The 18081-nt window shown below is 33.5% G+C and overlaps 1 protein-coding gene across 1 annotated transcript; it reads left to right on the top strand.

The window, feature by feature from the left end:
* Window positions 1-737: 737 nt before the first annotated feature.
* LOC137394357 (uncharacterized) lies at window positions 738-1740 on the top strand. The gene is made up of 2 exons (XM_068081071.1): window positions 738-1196; window positions 1324-1740. Exons 1-2 carry the CDS (start codon window positions 738-740, stop codon window positions 1738-1740), a joined length of 876 nt encoding a protein of 291 aa, XP_067937172.1.
* Window positions 1741-18081: the final 16341 nt, after the last annotated feature.

The raw sequence follows: 18081 nt of genomic DNA, 5'->3' as shown, positions 1-18081 counted from the left end.
TGTTGCTGATAGTTTTTTTATCTGTTGTGTTAGTGCATTGATCTTTAATACAAGAGTTCAAAAGTTCAATACCCACAGTTCATAATTTAGACACACACCAGTGAGAATGGATTTCAATCTCAATTATCAGTAAAAATGAGAATTTTTTAATATGAAGTAGGGGAAGGTGGGCGCTAGTTGAGACAAGGGGCAAGTTGAGACAGTCCCATAATTTCTAGTTTGCTTCATATTAGAGAGTTGCCCTTTTTACTCAATAAAAGGCACTTCCTGTTGGTGTCATCTATGTTGGATACAGAGACATTGGATAACTTTACTTCAGGTAAGAATAAATTTTCAAATTTTGGGTAAGTTTTCTAAATATTTCCATAGAAAGATATTTTTGAATTCTGAGAAAGTAGTTTGTATCACAAAGCTGAAACTTAACCACATTTTAGTTCTAGATGTTCACCATAACTCACCAAATTTATAGATTTAAATGAAAAAAATTTTTAAATTGGAGCATTTCAGTCATTAAAAGAAGTGAGGGGGCTAGTTGAGACAGCGTCGGTGGGGCAAGTTGAGACACTGTCTCAACTTGCCTCTAATGCAATACCATGTATAATTAACTTGCTAGTTTAGTGCACCATTTGTCTGCAATCATGTTCCATGTAGTATTATATCTTTAATGTAATGTAAATGTTATGTAGGCAAGCCTACGCGTAGATGTCAAACGTGTTCATTACGAATCAGCAGAAAACATGGTGAGAAGCTACAAGATAGAAACTGACAGAGGTAACAAAAATTCGAATGAGAAGCTTCAGTACGCTATTCACTTAATGACTGCGGACAATTTTAGCTTGAGAGAGGCAGCAAGAAATGCAGGTGTTAACAAATCCGCTTTGTGTAGATTTTGTAAAAGAAAATATATAGGCTATGTTGCTTCACACTTAGCTTTTGACGCTGCGTCAGAGGCAAAGCTTGTCGAATATTTGATAACGTTTGCTCACATGAATTATGGATTGACGATGGAAGAAGCACGGCGCCTCGCATATTCATTTGTATCTGCTAAAAATATCAGTGTCACACAGTCTTTGAATGAAAATAAAATTGTAGAAAAAGATTGGTTTTTGAATTTTATGGAGCGGAATCCGGCATTATCTCTCAAGAAACCGGAGGCAACTAACCTTGCCAGATCTACAGCATTTAATAAACATACAGTTGGCAATTTTTTGAAAATCTCAAAGAAGTCCATGGCAAGAACAATTTCACTACTAACAGTATCTACAAAATGGGCAAAACTGGCTTAACTACAGTTCATGTACCGCCCAAGGTTATTGCCCTTAGAGCTATGAAGCAAGTTGGTCAGGTTACTTCTGGAGAAAGAGGCATCTTAGTCTCCCTTGTTGCATAAGCACTGAGGGCAATTCAATTCCACCTACATTTATCTGGCCACGCAAAACTGAGCGTAATCTGAAGTCATACATGACCAATTCTCCAACAGGCAGTCTAGGGCTAGTTCATGAGAGTGGCTGGATGACAGCTTCAAACTTCAATAAGTGGATGGCACATTTCATCAGCTTCAGCAAACCGTTTAAGGAGTCACCAGTGTTGTTGATTTTAGATAACCACCAAAGCCATTTGTCCTACGAAGCAATTGAAATGGCGAAAGAAAACAACGTGGTGCTTCTCATATTTCCGCCACATGTGACCAACCATCTTCAACCATTAGACGAATCTGTCTATGAACTTTTGAAAAAGTAGGCCTATTGAAACTAAACTAAAGTATATAACTATATTATTGAGCCAATATTTCTTGACGTTTTCAGATTCAGTTATGATACATTTTAGACACAATGTTGTCTTAATTGTAGGTATTACACGTCTGCCCAAAATGGTTAGGTGTTGGACAATGCCAGAAAAATGATCAGTCTATACCAGATAGCTGGCCTTGCTGCCAGAGCTCTACACCAATCCCAGACACCTGAAAACATTATCTTTGGATTTAGAGCGACAGGAATCTTACTTTATGACACCAATAAATTCACAAATGCTGATTTTATGTCAGCCACTGTCACCGATCATCCAGCTTCAGTTATGTGTGAGGCTTGCACCTTACATCTGCCAGTAAAAGTGTAGATTTTCCACTTTACTGCTTACTTCGGATCAGCCACTGCCAATACCTAAAGTAGCACCAGAAATGATAAGGCCTTACCTCAAGGCAGCATCAAGCGAAGGGCAAAGAGAAAGGAGAAGAGGTGAGACGTCGGTGCTGACCAACACACCGATAAAAAAGAGAATCTAACAAGAGAATTTGGCTAAGGAGAAAAAGCATCAAACAGCTACGCTAATAAAAAAGTGACAAAGAGTGGCTGTAAGCAGTTCCGAATCATCAGATGACGAGCCAGTCCCTCTCGGTGACTTTTCATCATGTGCTTCTGAAGCTGAGGAAATGCAGCTAAAAAAAACTTGATAACAAAGGGGGCTTATCTGGTTGCAGGATATCTGAGTAGAAAGGTGAAAAAACATTATGTTGGAAAGAAACTAAGCACTTCTACCCCCAAAGATGTGTTTGAAGTCACTTTTCTCAAAAGACTAGGTGTAGGATTCATATGGCCAAAGGAGCAGGACATCGATGTCATTGACATTAGTGCCATTAAGCTCATATTGCGACCACGTCGACCTTGCCCGGGTACTTCTCGTTCTCAAGACAAAACTCTCTTTGAAATAGATCTGGACATGGTTAAGAAATAGACTGTTTATATGTATCACACACAGAGATGTGACAGTATGCAACATTGTATTTGCATATTATTTGAGTCTAACATAAATAATATATGGGTTGTAATATTCTAGTGCCAAATATAGGGTCAAATTTATTTGTTTTCTTCATGATACTTTATATTGTCTCAACTTGCCCCAGTGTCTGTCTCAACTTACCCCACTGCGGGGCAAGTTGAGACAGCTAGTAGTCCTCTACTAAAATGCCCACTGAAATTAAATTTTTTGATCATTTACCAAGTTGACCAATGAAAAATTTGAGCTACATGTGGCATATTATTTTGCACTTATCTAATAATCTTTATTCACAATGACCTAAATGTTATTGCAAAAAACTGATTTTTGTCTCAACTAGCCCCACCTTCCCCTAACTTCTAACTGTTTGCAAATCTCTTCTGACTGAAGAACAGTTTTAGTCTTGCTTCAATATGGAAACTAGAAAAACTTGTATATAATCTATCTATATATATATTTCTCAAAGTATGTATGTGTGTCCCTCCAGCTATAGTTATTATTAGAATAGTGTAGCTGGACAATGCTGACACAAGGTCATGGAGTACTTTCATTAGAGGCCTAGCTTATTAACTAGCTTATTGGAATTTTCCATTGGCAATGTGCCAGGCTAATAGCTTAAAAGTTACAGTTGTTTTACAAAGTTTTAAAACCTTTACATTTGTTTTTATTTTTGGCTGGTGATTTAGGGTGCTGTCAGAAATTATGAAATTACCTAATAATTCATGCCATTTTTTCCCTTGGCACCTTTACTGGAGCCATGTTAATCTATTAAATAACCACAAACTGTGCATCATAAAATGTTTATGTATTCTGTATTCCTATTTTAATAATATGCTATTCTAAAACAGCACAACTGCAGTATAATATATACACTAACTGGGACATGCAGAACCAATATTTATTGCATTGTTTAATAAAGTTAGTGGTAATATCTCAAAAGTGGATATTATGGAAACCAATAATATAGAATGTTTACTATAATAGGAGTTGTGTTCGTCTATTCATTTGTCTAAAGCCACACTAGGATGCTAAGAAATAGGATTGCTTTCAAGCTCACACCCTTCAGCTTATCAGGCCCACACTTTACCATTTACGCTAACCAATTGCCTTTATGCATCCACGAATAACTGTGCAGTTAGGTATCATAACTGACGATCTCTCACAGTGAACCGAACTGCCAGAATAACAGTTAATATAATACTCACACTGGTGCAATGCAGACGTTGACTCCATCTCTCAAGTTGCAACATTTCAGGTTGTCATCACAGTCAGAGTCTCTCGTGCACGATCCATTGTGATTCACATTGGGAGACCGAAGGGCCGGACATCTTCCTGGTTTCTCATCTCGACCACCTTTGAAAAAAGAAACTTTATTATTAGCACAGACCATTGAGTAAAAACTAACTTTTGATCAATGGCAATGTTAGGAACTTGACTACTTTAGAGGAATATTACCTTGGCAGTTTCGATTTCGGCATGACCTTCTTTGGAAGTTTTTGCCAGGGCATTTCTTGCCTGAGCAGATTCTAGTTCTGCGTCCACAAGTACCAGAGCAACTAGACCAGGGGCCCCATGCGCTCCACTGGCTCGAACCCGGAACTAAAATGACAGCCATTTCAGTTAAAATAAATTGTACTTTCTGTTAGTTTATAAGCTAACAGTGCATTATTGGTTGTCAACAAGAACAACTAGACGCTGAAACCAAGGCACAAACTTTCGTAGTTTAATCTAATCCACAGCTTTAGAGGCAAAAAATAATCAACCAATTTCCACATAATGTCATGTTTTGATAGCCCAGAAAATATGCCTAATGTTTTCGCACACAAACATAAATGTTAACAACACTTCTAAGATTTAAACTTTTATATTTGAATGTTTTAAATTACTGCTATGTCAGTTAAATTGCTAAAAAAAAGAAATTTTTTCTAACGTTCAGTTCTTCCTCATAAAAAGCTTAATAAATCATTTAACAACTTCAGAGAAACCAAATTCAAGGTTTTTCCTTTTTATGTTAAGGTACGGCAACATAAAAAAAGGAAAAAAAAATACAAAAATTTTTTTACATCCGTGCAAAAAAAAAATCTTTGTGGTAACTAATATTGCGTAGATCTGAAGTAATGGTAGAGTAGCATTTTCTGGTATGGCTCTCTAAAAGGATGTTGTGTACGACTTCAGCAATTGGTAAAAAACTACAACCAATGGAAACTTTCACAAAACTAAATATTTTCCTTTATTGTTGCTGATAATTTTTTCATCTGTTGTGTTAGTGCATTGATCTTTAATACAAGAGTTCAAAAGTTCAATACCCACAGTTCATAATTTAGACACACAGCGGTGAGAATGGATTTCAATCTCAATTATCAGTGAAAATGAGAATTTGTTAATATGAAGTAACTTCTAACTGTTTGCAAATCTCTTCTGACTGAAGAACAGTTTTAGTCTTGCTTCAATATGGAAACTAGAAAAACTTTTATATATTCTATCTATATATATATTTCTCAAAGTATGTATGTGTGTCCCTCCAGCTATAGTTATTATTAGAATAGTGTAGCTGGACAATGCTGACACAAGGTCACGGAGTACTTTCATTAGAAGCCTAGCTTATTAACTAGCTTATTGGAATTTTCCATTGGCAATGTGCCAGGCTAATAGCTTAAAAGTTACAATTCTTTTACAAAGTTTTAAAACTTTTACATTTGTTTTTATTTTTGGCTGGTGATTTAGGGTGCTGTCAAACATTATGAGATTACCTAATAATTCATGCCATATTTTCCCCTTGGCACTTTTACTGGAGCCGTGTTAATCTATTAAATAACCACAAACTGTGCATCATTAAATGCAGAAATTTCTGTTTTTAAAAAATACCGATACTTTTTGATAAAATCTACTAACAGGTTGTGTAAGTTCATCTTTAATACATGATATACGAGCAGGTCATGTGACTAATTTAAATTGCTTCTCTTAAAAAAGTAAAGATATTGCTTTGTTGTTGTTTACCTATTTCCTTTTTTATATCAGAGAAATCAGCGGCTGTAACAAAATGTCGTAGGAGAGTTGCAAAGATGAGGGATTGAAGAAGTTGTGTTTAAAAGACAGAAGCTCAATCATAGAAATGAAAAGGAAATTCCAGAAAAGTTAACTCTTATTTACCAAATTTGAGTTCTTACTTCCTTCTGGCTTCCTTCCCACCAACTACTTGCTCTACTTAAAGTTTATGTATTCTGTATTCCTATTTTAATAATATGCTATTCTAAAACAGCACAATTGCAGTATAATTTATATACTAACTGGAATATGCAGAACCAATATTTATTGCATTGTTTAATAACTTTAGTGGTAATATTTCAAAAGTGGATATTATGGAAACCAATAATATAGAATGTTTACAATAATAGGAGTTGTGTTCGTCTGTTCATTTGTCTGAAGCCACACTCGGATGTTAAGAAAAAATAAGAAATAGATTGCTCCCAACAGGACTCAAGCTCACACCCTTCAGCTTATCAGGCCCACACTTTACCATCTACGCTAATCAATTGCCTTTATGCATCCACGAATAACTGTGCAGTTAGGTATCACAACTGACGATCTCTCACAGTGAACCAAACTGCCAGAATAACAGTTAATATAATACTCACACCGGTGCAACGCAGACGTTGACTCCATCTCTCAGGTTGCAACATTTCAGGTTGTCATCACAGTCAGCGTCTCTCGTGTATGATCCATTGTGATCCACATTGGGAGACCGAAGGGCCGGACATCTTCCTGGTTTCTCATCTCGACCACCTTTGAAAAAGGAATTTTACTATTAGCACAGACCATTAAGTAAAAAGTCAATTTTTGATCAATGGCAATGTTAGGAACTTGACTACTTTAGAGGAATATTACCTTGGCAGTTTCGATTTCGGCATGACCTTCTTTGAAAGTTTTTGCCAGGGCATTTCTTGCCTGAGCAGGTTCTGGTTCTGGTTCTGCGTCCACAAGTACCAGAGCAACTAGACCAGGGGCCCCATGCGCTCCACTGGCTTGGACCCGGAACCAAAATGACAGCCATTTCAGTTAAAATAAATTGTACTTTCTGTTAGTTTATATCCTAACAGTGCATTCTTGGTTGTCAACAAGAACAACTTAAAGCTGAAACCAAGGCACAAACTTTAGTAGTTTAATCTAATCTACAGCTTTAAAGGCAAAAAATAATCAACCACTTTCCACATAATGTCATGTTTTGATAGCCCAGAAAATATGCCTAATTTTTTCGCACACAAACATAAATGTTAACAACACTTCTAAGATTTAAATTTTTATATTTGAATGTTTTAAATTACTGCTATGCCAGTTAAATTGCTAAAAAAAAAAATTTTGTCAACGTTCAGTTCCTCCTAAAAAGCTGAATAAATCATTTAACAATTTCATGCAGAGAAACCAAATTCAAGGCATTTCCTTCTTATGTTAAGGTACGGCAACATAATAAAAGGAAAAAGATTTAGAAAAAAATTTACATTTACAAGAGAAAAAAATATTTGTGGTAACTAATATTGTTTAGATCTGAAGTAATGGTAGGGTCGCATTTTCTGGTATGGTTCTCTAAAAGGATGTTGTGTACAACTTTAGTATAATTGGTGAAAAACTACACTCAATGGAAACTTTCACAAAGCTAAATATTATCCTTTATTGTTGCTGATAGTTTTTTCATCTGTTGTGTTCGTGCATTGATCTTTAATACAGGAGTTCAAAAGTTCAATACTCACAGTTCATACTTTTGACACACACCGGTGAGAATGGATTTCAATCTCAATTATCAGTGAAAATGAGAATATGTTAATATTAATAACTTCTAACTGTTTGCAAATCTCTTCTGAGTGAAGAACAGTTTTAGTCTTGCTTCAATATGGAAACCAAAAAACTTGTATATATTCTATATAAATTGTTTCCTTACCACGGATACCCCGTATGGATGGTAAATTCTGCTCTAACTCGGGTCTCCTACCAGAGACCTGGGAGTTTGCGCACTCACCTAAAGATCTTAGCTGTTCCCAATAACGCACTTTTCTGCAACTCACCTGAGTTGATTGTTGTTGGTATTTGGGCAAGCCACATTTTATGTGCTGGTGTTATTTCGCCCAGTGCCCTAATGACTACTGGGATTATAGTTGTTCTTACATTCCAGCATTTTTCAATCTCTTCTCCAAGAGGGAAATATTTCTCTACCTTATCTTTTTCTTTGCTGGCTATATTGTAGTCATTGGGTACTGCTATAGCAATTATAGTATATATATATATATATATATATATATATATATATATATATATATATATATATTTCTCAAAGTATGTATGTGTGTCCCTCCAGCTATAGTTATTATTCGAATAGTGTAGCTGGACAATGCTGACACAAGGTCATGGAGTACTTTCATTAGAAGCCTAGCTTATTAACTAGCTTTGCTGAATTTTCCATTGGCAATGTGCCAGGCTAATAGCTTAAAAATTACAGTTGTTTTCCAAAGTTTTAAAACCTTTACATTTGTTTTTATTTTTGGCTGGTGATTTAGAGTGCTGTCAAAAATTATGAGATTACCTAATAATTCATGCCATTTTTCCCCTTGGCACTTTTACTGGAGCCATGTTAATCTATTAAATAGCCAAAAACTGTGCATCATTAAATTTTTGGCAAACTATCTGTGAACTGTCAAAAACTTTATTACATTAATAAGGCAGAAACCATGTTTACATCTGTAATAAACTAATTTATTAGCTTTCCACTTTGTTAACTCTACTCTTGAAGATATTTGAGCAGAATATTAGAGAACATTTGAACAGCTTTTTTAAGTTCTGTCGGTTTTATTCAGTTTGAGGTGTTTCCGCAATTAAAATCCTGCATAGCCTTAGTACTTTTGTTTTCATTGGTAAACTCTTAAGCTTTATTTCAATATTTTACTAAACTTATTAGACTTGTATAGAACTCAGGCTATGGCATCAAACACCAGACTTCTTTATTCTTTATCAATTGTGATTAGTGCCAGATAGCATTTGAGTACAATATGTTGGTGTCCTACTTTATATACAAAGTCATCTAAATTTAAAACGGAACAAATAATAACTATAATTAGTGAAACTATAAAATACTCACTGCATCTGCAAATTTGGCAGCCATTGTCATCTGTCTCATAGCCATTAGAGCATTGCTGACTACACTCGATAGCAGGGCAGGGTATTGGCTCTGCACAAAAACAATTGGTGTTTTATATGCAGTTTCAAAGGTCTACAATTAAGGCTAGAATTATTAAAAAGAATTAACCACTTGTCATAATGAACACTCATATTATAAGCTTCCAACTTCAAAACAATTTTTAAAGTTGTTCAAGTATTTTCCTTTTACTCACAAAACAACAACTTCCAACAGACTGGGTTAAAAGTTACTTTAGATATGGAACCATAGCAATGTTTTATTTATATATTATATGTTAGATTATTATAGTAAGGTGATCTTAGGCTGAGGTTTACCTGCACAACCTTTTGTTTGGAAATAAATTTTATTACCAAAACAACCAGAATAATTGCTATATTTTATTTGCTTATATTCAAATTACATAGAATATAATTATTATTTTTGATACTTTCATATCATGGCATTAGCAGGAATGTACTCTACCATTGATCCAGTTTCACTCGTTCAGGATGCATGTGACTCTTTAGGACATATTTGTAGATCCAGACAATGGTACTTGATGTACCATACCAAAATTATTCACTTCAACTATTATAATTATTATTACTATTATTATTCTCGTTATTATAAGTTTATTATTGTTGTCTATTATTACTGTATTATTGCTTATTACTATTACGACTATTATTACTATTATACTTTTACTACTATTTCTACCATTATTACTATTACTGTCATTGTTTGTTGTTATTATTATGTGCATAAGTAAATATGTGTTTCAGCATTCAAATATAGGTGCAAACTTAATTTAGTAAAATGTTTGATAAATGTTTAACTATGTTTAGCAACTTAGCATAACACATAAATAATTAATAGTTGTTCGATAGAGTCTATAGCAATCATGTACTATTTTAAAGTGACTTACTGCATTCGCATGTGTCACATCCTCTAACCTGGACACGTCCATATTCACAAGTGTTGCTACATCCAGGTACAGCACATGGAACTGTAAATAGAATAATACTAGTAATTTGAAAATGAAAAATAAAACATTACTTTGTCATTTTAGGCTTCAAAGTCAGACGGCAATTCAACCAATCAGAACACTTACCACATCAACAGGTCGGGCAGCCATTTCTGTCGGTGATGACTCCTCGCTCATAGTCCAAAAGTGGGCAGTCCAAAGGTGGACAGACGGGTTCTTCTATAATATTAAACACATGTTATAGTACCGGTACTTTTTATTTATCTTTTCAATATAATATTATATTAATATAAAATTAATATAATAATTTTATAATATAATAGTATTAGTACACTAATATTTCCAATAAAAAATGATTAATAGTTTTACAACAATTCAAGAGTTGTTGTTAACATGAATAATAGATGCAACAGATAAAAAACCACTGTTAGGTATTTTCTGCAGAAATTTTGTTTACTTTTGTATCCTCTAATTAATAATATTTGCAATCAAATGTATTAATATAATATGTAGTAAATAACATAAAGCAGATTTAATGCAGAAAAATTGACCATATTTGGATCTTTGATCCAAATATGTTCATTTTGAATCTTATTTGGTCATTTTAATCATATTTGAAGGCATGGAAACTTAACAGAAGAAATTCACTCACTGCATCTATAGGTATAACCACCAATTTATGATATGTTTGTCTTGAGCAGCTGCAAAAGCTTAACAAACAAATTTGTTCTTATCATTTTTTGATCAATTTATATCAATTTTGTCAACCTAATATTTTTTTTAATTAAATTTAAATTTTGTTGATCAAATTGTCGTTGACGTGTTTAGAGGAAGATTGAGAGCCCAACAGCTACATGTCTGACACATTTACTAAAATTCAACAATATTATATGTTTGCAACGCTTTAAAAAATTGTATAAATATATTTATAGTAAACATTTGTATTTTTAACTTTGTCAGTAGGCCCATAACTCCAAATTTTTTATACTGTAAAACATTTTCTAGTATTTATCATTCTAAAGTAGGTTTTTAAATAAATCAATAACGAAACAAGCTATAAATTTTGATTGGTAAAATGTAACAATTACCCAAGAAAAGTTTTGATACAAAAACGCTTGATGCAAACCAGTTACTTCTTGCTTTTTGGAGAGAGTCACTGCAGAGCTCTGTTGATAGCTTATTTTGGGTAGTTTGTTGAAAGATTTCTGTTTATTCCCTAAATGCTTCGTGAACACACTTTACAACAAACATATGTAATCGTTAAGTGAACAAGTCATTACTAATCATGGATCATTTAAATGTAGGAATCGTTTTCTCATTCATTTAAAACAACAGTAAAACAAGTGCAAACAACTCCTTGTATAAAATGAAGATTTCAGTGCTATAGTTTAATGCTTGTTGAAATTTGTGATTTCAAAAGTAGTTCTGTTGAAACTGTTGAAGGAACAATTATAAATCTTTCTATCGTTAAACCAGCTTATAATGTGATCAGAGTAAGACACACAAAACTATTATCAGCTTCTCCTTAGGATATTCTAGTTATTCAACTCTCACCATCATGAGTGAATCAAGGGTGACTGTTAGCTTAAGGAAATCATAGTTACCTACCCAAGTCAGCAGAAACGTTCTGCTTTTAGTAAGCAAACAGTCCCACAGTTGCTCAAATATGGCTAGTAGTAAATTCTTTTAACGCTATATATATGTAATCTTTACTATAGTAAAATTCATGTATGTCTGTTCGTCTGTTTGTCTGTTTGTCTGTCTATCTGGATCCGAGTTGGAGGTTAGAAAATTGTATAAGATTTCCTAGTATAGAATTCAAACTTACTACTTACGGCCCGGTAAGCTTGCAACCTGACAACTGTACCAGCCAACAAGTTTGGGAACAAGCAGAATAATTTCACACGGAACGAAAAACCTCAAATTGAACCCTATGGCATTTTATTCTTTAACACTTCCTCTGTAGTGGTGGTCAACTGGAGGCAGCGTTCAAAGTTTTTCTTCGAGCAGCTTGTCAGAATTTTGGGAAGATAAATTTAGCCCTATTACGGGCAAAGCGAATGTTGCCTATATTTTTCTCTCTTTTACCGGTGGACCAATATTAAACATTTTGGATGCAATAAATCTGCTAACTTAACTCCAACTTGTCAAAGATTTATTAATAAATATGCATCGAAAAACCGAGAGATATCTCTACTAGTGAATATCTATTGCTTGCACTTGGCCTGCAATAATATTATAGCCTGTGTCCTTGTTTGCAATTTGTTATTATTTTTAAATTGTTTTTCTAAATTTGAACACATATTTTCATCTTATATCTATATTCAACAATGTTGCATAAAAACTCATTGCACTCACTGGTATGTTTGTTACAGTTTGCAGCCAAAACTAGCATTTTACGTGGATAGAAGTTCAGTTATGAGCATCGATCCATTTTAAGTCGTGTTAAGATAGCCGCATGGTTGCTGTTAAATACCGTACAGGATGAAAATATTCGTTGGTCATAAAATTTCGCGATTTCGCGAACAGTCAATTCCGGGAATTATTAAATTCCATGAATAATTAGTTCTATTTTTAATCACAAGAGAGAATAACTACTGCATCAAATTGAAAACTAGTCGCTAGGCTAGTTTTTAATATAAATACTAAACGTAATTGAGTTCTAAAACATTTTTTAAAATCATTGCCTCAGCTTTGAGCTAACACCATTTCCAATGCATCACATTTATTTACAAAATTATTCAAGGTTGTCACAAAATATGCAGAATAGCGTCATCGCAAAAATAGCTGCTGGGCAGAAGTACTAAACGTAGCCAAGTTCCAAAACTTATTTAACATCATCGCCGAGCTTCGAGCTATATTGCTATCGCGTCAAACTTTACAAAATTATTCAAGGTTTTCACAAGTTATTCAGCATGGCTTCAGCATCGCAAAAAAGCTCTCTTAGTCTTTTTACATTAAAATTAACTCCATCAGTCTCTAATACCAAAGTTGAGGACGATCATGAATCTGATCTGGACATTATGGTATGTATTTGATTTGCAGAGCAGATACGTTTCTCCAAAATCAACTGCATTAGTTAATTCTTTTGTTTAAAAACTGATCGCTTTCATTAAATACTTCAGCTATTGTTTTGGTACTTCCTTAACACTCGATAATAGTTTTTCTGTTCTTTGTTTACTGCAGATTGAGAATGAAACAACCTACTCCGATTACGAAAACTAGAGACAAGTAGTAATATTCATCAAGGGAGGAATATTGGCAGAGAAGCAACCAGTCAACCGACAACAACTCTTTGATATCGCTGCAGCAAACATGATTAATTTATATACAGTGTATTTGATTTCATGTATAGATATATTATAATTTATTACAAACTTGAGTGTAAAAATAAAATATTTCAAATACAAATAAAATTTTACAAACGATGGAGTAAATATAAACAGTTTAGTCCATATGGCGGTTGTCTAGCAATAAGATTAAACTGGTACTCTTGATATGTGAATACTAGCGTTTAAGGGTGCTCTTTGACTAGTTATTTTGGTAATAGCAGTTCTGTCGCTGTCACTGTCTTGGGTAAATGTTGAAAGCGATTTTCTTGCTACTACATGGCTGGTAAGGAAGTTATCATCAGAACTCTCCTCGTGGCTTACTATCGCAAAGTTCTGCCGGTTAGCCAAAGATTTGTGCTCGTAAAGGCGTTTTTGTTCCTTTTTTAAAAACAGATATATTCTCCTCGTAAGTAGCTGCGGTCAATTCAACCTCAATTTCCAGACCTCCCTGAATGATTGTTGATCTTCTAAGAATGACATCTACCACCCTTGCAATCATAATTGTTCTCCGGTGTATGATGAAAAATCTCTCTCTCACATTAAAACAAATAATGAAGCGGTATTCATGGAAAAAATAAGTATTGCGTTTCATCGAAGAACCAAAGTAAAATTCAACTAATTTAGTAAATGTGAAAAACTCATTACTTACCACAAGTTGTTGGCTTATCAAAGGCCTCCAAAGTGATGAATATTCATGAAAACCTCTGGACGCAGCAAAAATTGTTTACCGTAGCTTGGCATGATTGCTTCGCAGTTGTAAGCCAAATATAAACCAGAACACGCGGTGTGCGCATGCATAAGAATAACTATATTACTAGTCGCAATAGAGTTAACTTTTCCTAGAGAGTGGCAGTTTTCAGCCGCAAATAAATTCATCCGCGAATATGCATGGAAAGACAATTTTCGCGAAATATAACTCCGCGAATAAATTCATCCTGTACGGTAACATGCTATAAATCTGCATATTTATAAGTTATAGATTGATAATCTATCAAATGATACACGTATATATTCATGAATTTTATGAAGTGACAAAAACAAACCATAATGATATTACATGCAGAAACAAGAATTACTGTTTTCAAAACCAAAATATTTGCACCGTCTGCTTGGATGGCTGCATTCTGATTGTTGCTTTGGCCTAAAACTAGTCATTTATTTACCATCGTAAATGTAAACTATTGTCATACACGCACTTCAAAGTATCAAGACTGCGTTTAACAAGAAAGTACTATTAGCTTGAGACAGTTTGTAATTTTTTCTATGGTGTTGCTTTCAAAGTTTTAACAAAAAACCGTCAAAAAGCTTTATAATTTGACGAGAGAATTGATTGTTATTTATGTAACGATTCACTACAAATATGGTTTTGCAGACACTTTTCTACTGATCTTTAGAGATAGCATGAGTTCATCACAATCAAAATATGTCCAAGTGACAGTCAAATAGAGGTAGCTTTCAAATAGAAGGTGGTGGTCTATTAGAGGCTTTATACGGAATTAATCATCTGCACTTAAGCAGCATGCATTCAGAATCTCTTATGACCCACAAGACTGCCACTACTAAAAATAATATGTAAAGATGTACTTTCTTGATTAATACAAGTATCTATGCAAAACTATTTAAATTGGCTCTACATGTTGTTTGTAGTTTATTTTTGTGTTTTCTTTGGTAGGATTGACTATCTTTCTTTCAGATATAAGAGTTTTTAAAAGCTGACTCACAGTGAATTGTGTTCAATTTAAATTGTTACAGCTTGTTTGCAATTTCTTGCTTCCTCAAACTTTATTTTAATGAGGATAACATAAAATTCTTAAAAATGCTTTAGCAATACTTGACAAAGTAGTCTTTTACATAAGATATGAATTTGTATAATAGAAGAAGGTTTAAATTCCCACAGCTTCCAAGTAATATCGGGATGCTTCATATAGAGGGAATTTTCTCCTTTCAGTCAAGCAAAACTCATACTCTCACTTTAGTTGGGTTATGATCTGCAACAGATAAGTAATGTTTTCAGGCCCTCTAATTCACTATATATTAAGGTATATTCATGTATTTATATATATAAATATATACATTGTATATATATATTCACACTGTATATATACATATATATATTTACATTGTATATATATATATATATATACAACAATTACTATAGATATATATATATATACATTGTATATATATACAGGTATATAGCTGTGCAACAGCGTGTGCCAAGCTGTCCTCAGACAGCTTTGCACACATCTCTTATTATAATAAGAAACTTCAAGAAGTTAATAGCTTCAGTTACACAATATCATTGAGTAAAAATTTAGCCAATGGCAACTAAATTTAAAAACTATTGCGCACTTTTTGCGCAGAAACCTTTTTATTACCCATGCAAAACAGAGCGTTCAGCTAGTACAGTCATGAAACTCTTATTTAACACAGTCACCAAAATATATTTATACTCTGCATAGTTTTAGATAAAACCACATACAGTCGCAATATCAGTAATCGCAGTTTATTGTCTGCAATCCACGGCCTGGACAGTTCACACCACCGCCAGATAGATCTGAACAGGTTCTTGTTCTACGTCTGACACCTTTACCACAAGTCAAAGAGCAGGATGACCAAGGGCTCCATTGGCTCCATTGAGCATAACCAGGTTCTGTATCAAAAAGAGGTTTTGATCGTACAATAGAACTTCACATAAATAGATTCAATACAATCTAACAATAAACTTGTAACCTCAGTTAAACAGAAAAAGTGATAAGACGGTACTTTTGAGAGTTTCGCCACAGTATGTTAAATTTTTATTAATCGGGTCCATATATATACTACGGTCTTACTATATGAACTATGTAATGTTGTTTGTTTCATTGTGTATGCAGTGTATTGCAAAAAAGCAAAATTAAGAGGCCATAATGTAGGTCAAGTAATTGCTGCCTCAACTGATGAAAGGTTACACTCTTATATTAAATACATTGCTTCGGATTCTCATGTGCAAGCCTTTTTAAGCCCGAGGTTCATTTCTTCAAGTAAAATATTTTCCAAAACTGAAGTTAAAAAAAAAATCTGCATCTTTAGTGGCTAAAATAATCCAATCTTTCACTCATTTAATGTTCTTATTGAGGATTGATAGAATGGAAGCAGAGAGTTACTTACAGAAAAGATTTAGTAAATATACTTACTGCATGTACACGACGGACAGCCATATTCATCTAGAGCAAAACCATTAGGGCATGGGTAGTTACAAGGATATTGTGGGCAATATCTAGGTCCTGTAACAGGCAAACAACTTGCAGTTTAACTCAAGGCATTGAATATGCATTGGAATAATATGTGCATAGTAGTAAGTATCACTAATCACCTTTCCTTTTAAAGGTCTGCTTGTATCATTTTGTATGTAGAGCCGAAAATGTTGTTCATTTGTTATTTACAATGGATTTTGTATAAAAGTGGTTGGTGATATGACTGCTTTTGGGTTTTGTGTTTCATTTTTCTTTCCTATTTCTCACGGTGAAAGGCTCAAAAACTCTTCTATGTTCATTTGTCAACTCTTGGTTTTAAGTCAAATATATTTTTGTAAAATCTGCTATGTAGTAACTTTACATCTATAACAACATACATACTTGAATAAAAAAATTATAGCTGAGCTGCCGAAATATGTACATATTAGTAAAATTACCAATTAAAAAACTGGAAGAAAATTCTGTCCGATTAGAAATAAAATAACTTACTGCATTGACACATTGGGTAGCCACGTTCATTTGGTACAGTATGTTACCATATAAACAGTAGCTATAACAGCCCGGTTTGCATCCTACCACACACAGTTTTGCTTGGTTAGTACACATGCCCCAGTAATCTGAGATGCATGCATACAAAACAAATATTAACTTAAATTACATTCAATATTAAACTATTATAGTTTGGTTACTGCTCCTCTTAGTATGCTAGTAGTCATGTGCACTGTGACAGGTTGTTATGTGTAATATTAGCAAGGTGACTTCACTGTCTACAATTACAGAATACTTGTGAAGGTACACTGAGATACAAGTACTGTGCCTCACTATAGTGGTTAACTGTTTCTTATCAGCACAACTGGTGATCGATCACAGTGCACCGGACTGACAGGGTATAAATTATGAGTTATGATTTATATGTGTATATAAATCATAACTCATATATATACATATATATATGAGTTATATAACTCATATATAAGTATTTATATATATGAGTTATATATTCTCATAACTCATACATACACATGCATATACTTATATATCACTTTCTCTGCAAAGTTATATATATATATATATCAATTTTCTGTGCAAAGACTTTTTTATTACCCGGGTAGTACTGCTAGATATATATATTGACATATATATATATAAATATATATATATATTTCTCAAAGTTTGTCGTCGTATAATATACGACAACAAACTTTAGACTGTGTATGGCTCAGTGGTAAAACATCAGAATTTTAAACTTGGGGTTCCAATCTCCATGAGTTTAAATCCATCTGATCGTGGAATATAAATTTCAAGATTTTAATAGTTATAACTGGACACACATTCATACATATACACAAACTTTGAAAAATATATAAATAGATATAAGATATATAATGATTTCCCAGCAATGAGCAGGTAATAAAAAAAATTTTGCCTAGCTATTTTATCAAAATATACACCATTTACCATTCTAACCTTTAAATGAATATGTTTGTTTATTTTTGTGTGTGTTCGACCAATGCATGATTCAAATACCTAAAAGGTCGAGACAATAGTTAAAACAGATTGATGAGAATTTTGTTTTAATTTTTATGCTGCACA

Source organism: Watersipora subatra, chromosome 4 (assembly GCF_963576615.1).
Source record: "Watersipora subatra chromosome 4, tzWatSuba1.1, whole genome shotgun sequence".
NCBI lineage: Eukaryota > Metazoa > Bryozoa > Gymnolaemata > Cheilostomatida > Watersiporidae > Watersipora > Watersipora subatra.
The sequence above is the reverse complement of the archived record's forward strand: the minus strand, read 5'-3'. Positions and strand labels throughout refer to the sequence as shown.

Excerpts from the sequence above, each read along its gene's own strand:
- LOC137394357 (XM_068081071.1), top strand. The coding sequence starts at position 738 with ATGGTGAGAAGCTACAAGATAGAAACTGACAGAGGTAACAAAAATTCG. Across the intron at positions 1,197-1,323 it reads CAGCATTTAATAAACATACA|AGCTATGAAGCAAGTTGGTC; the intron begins GTTGGCAATTTT and ends TATTGCCCTTAG.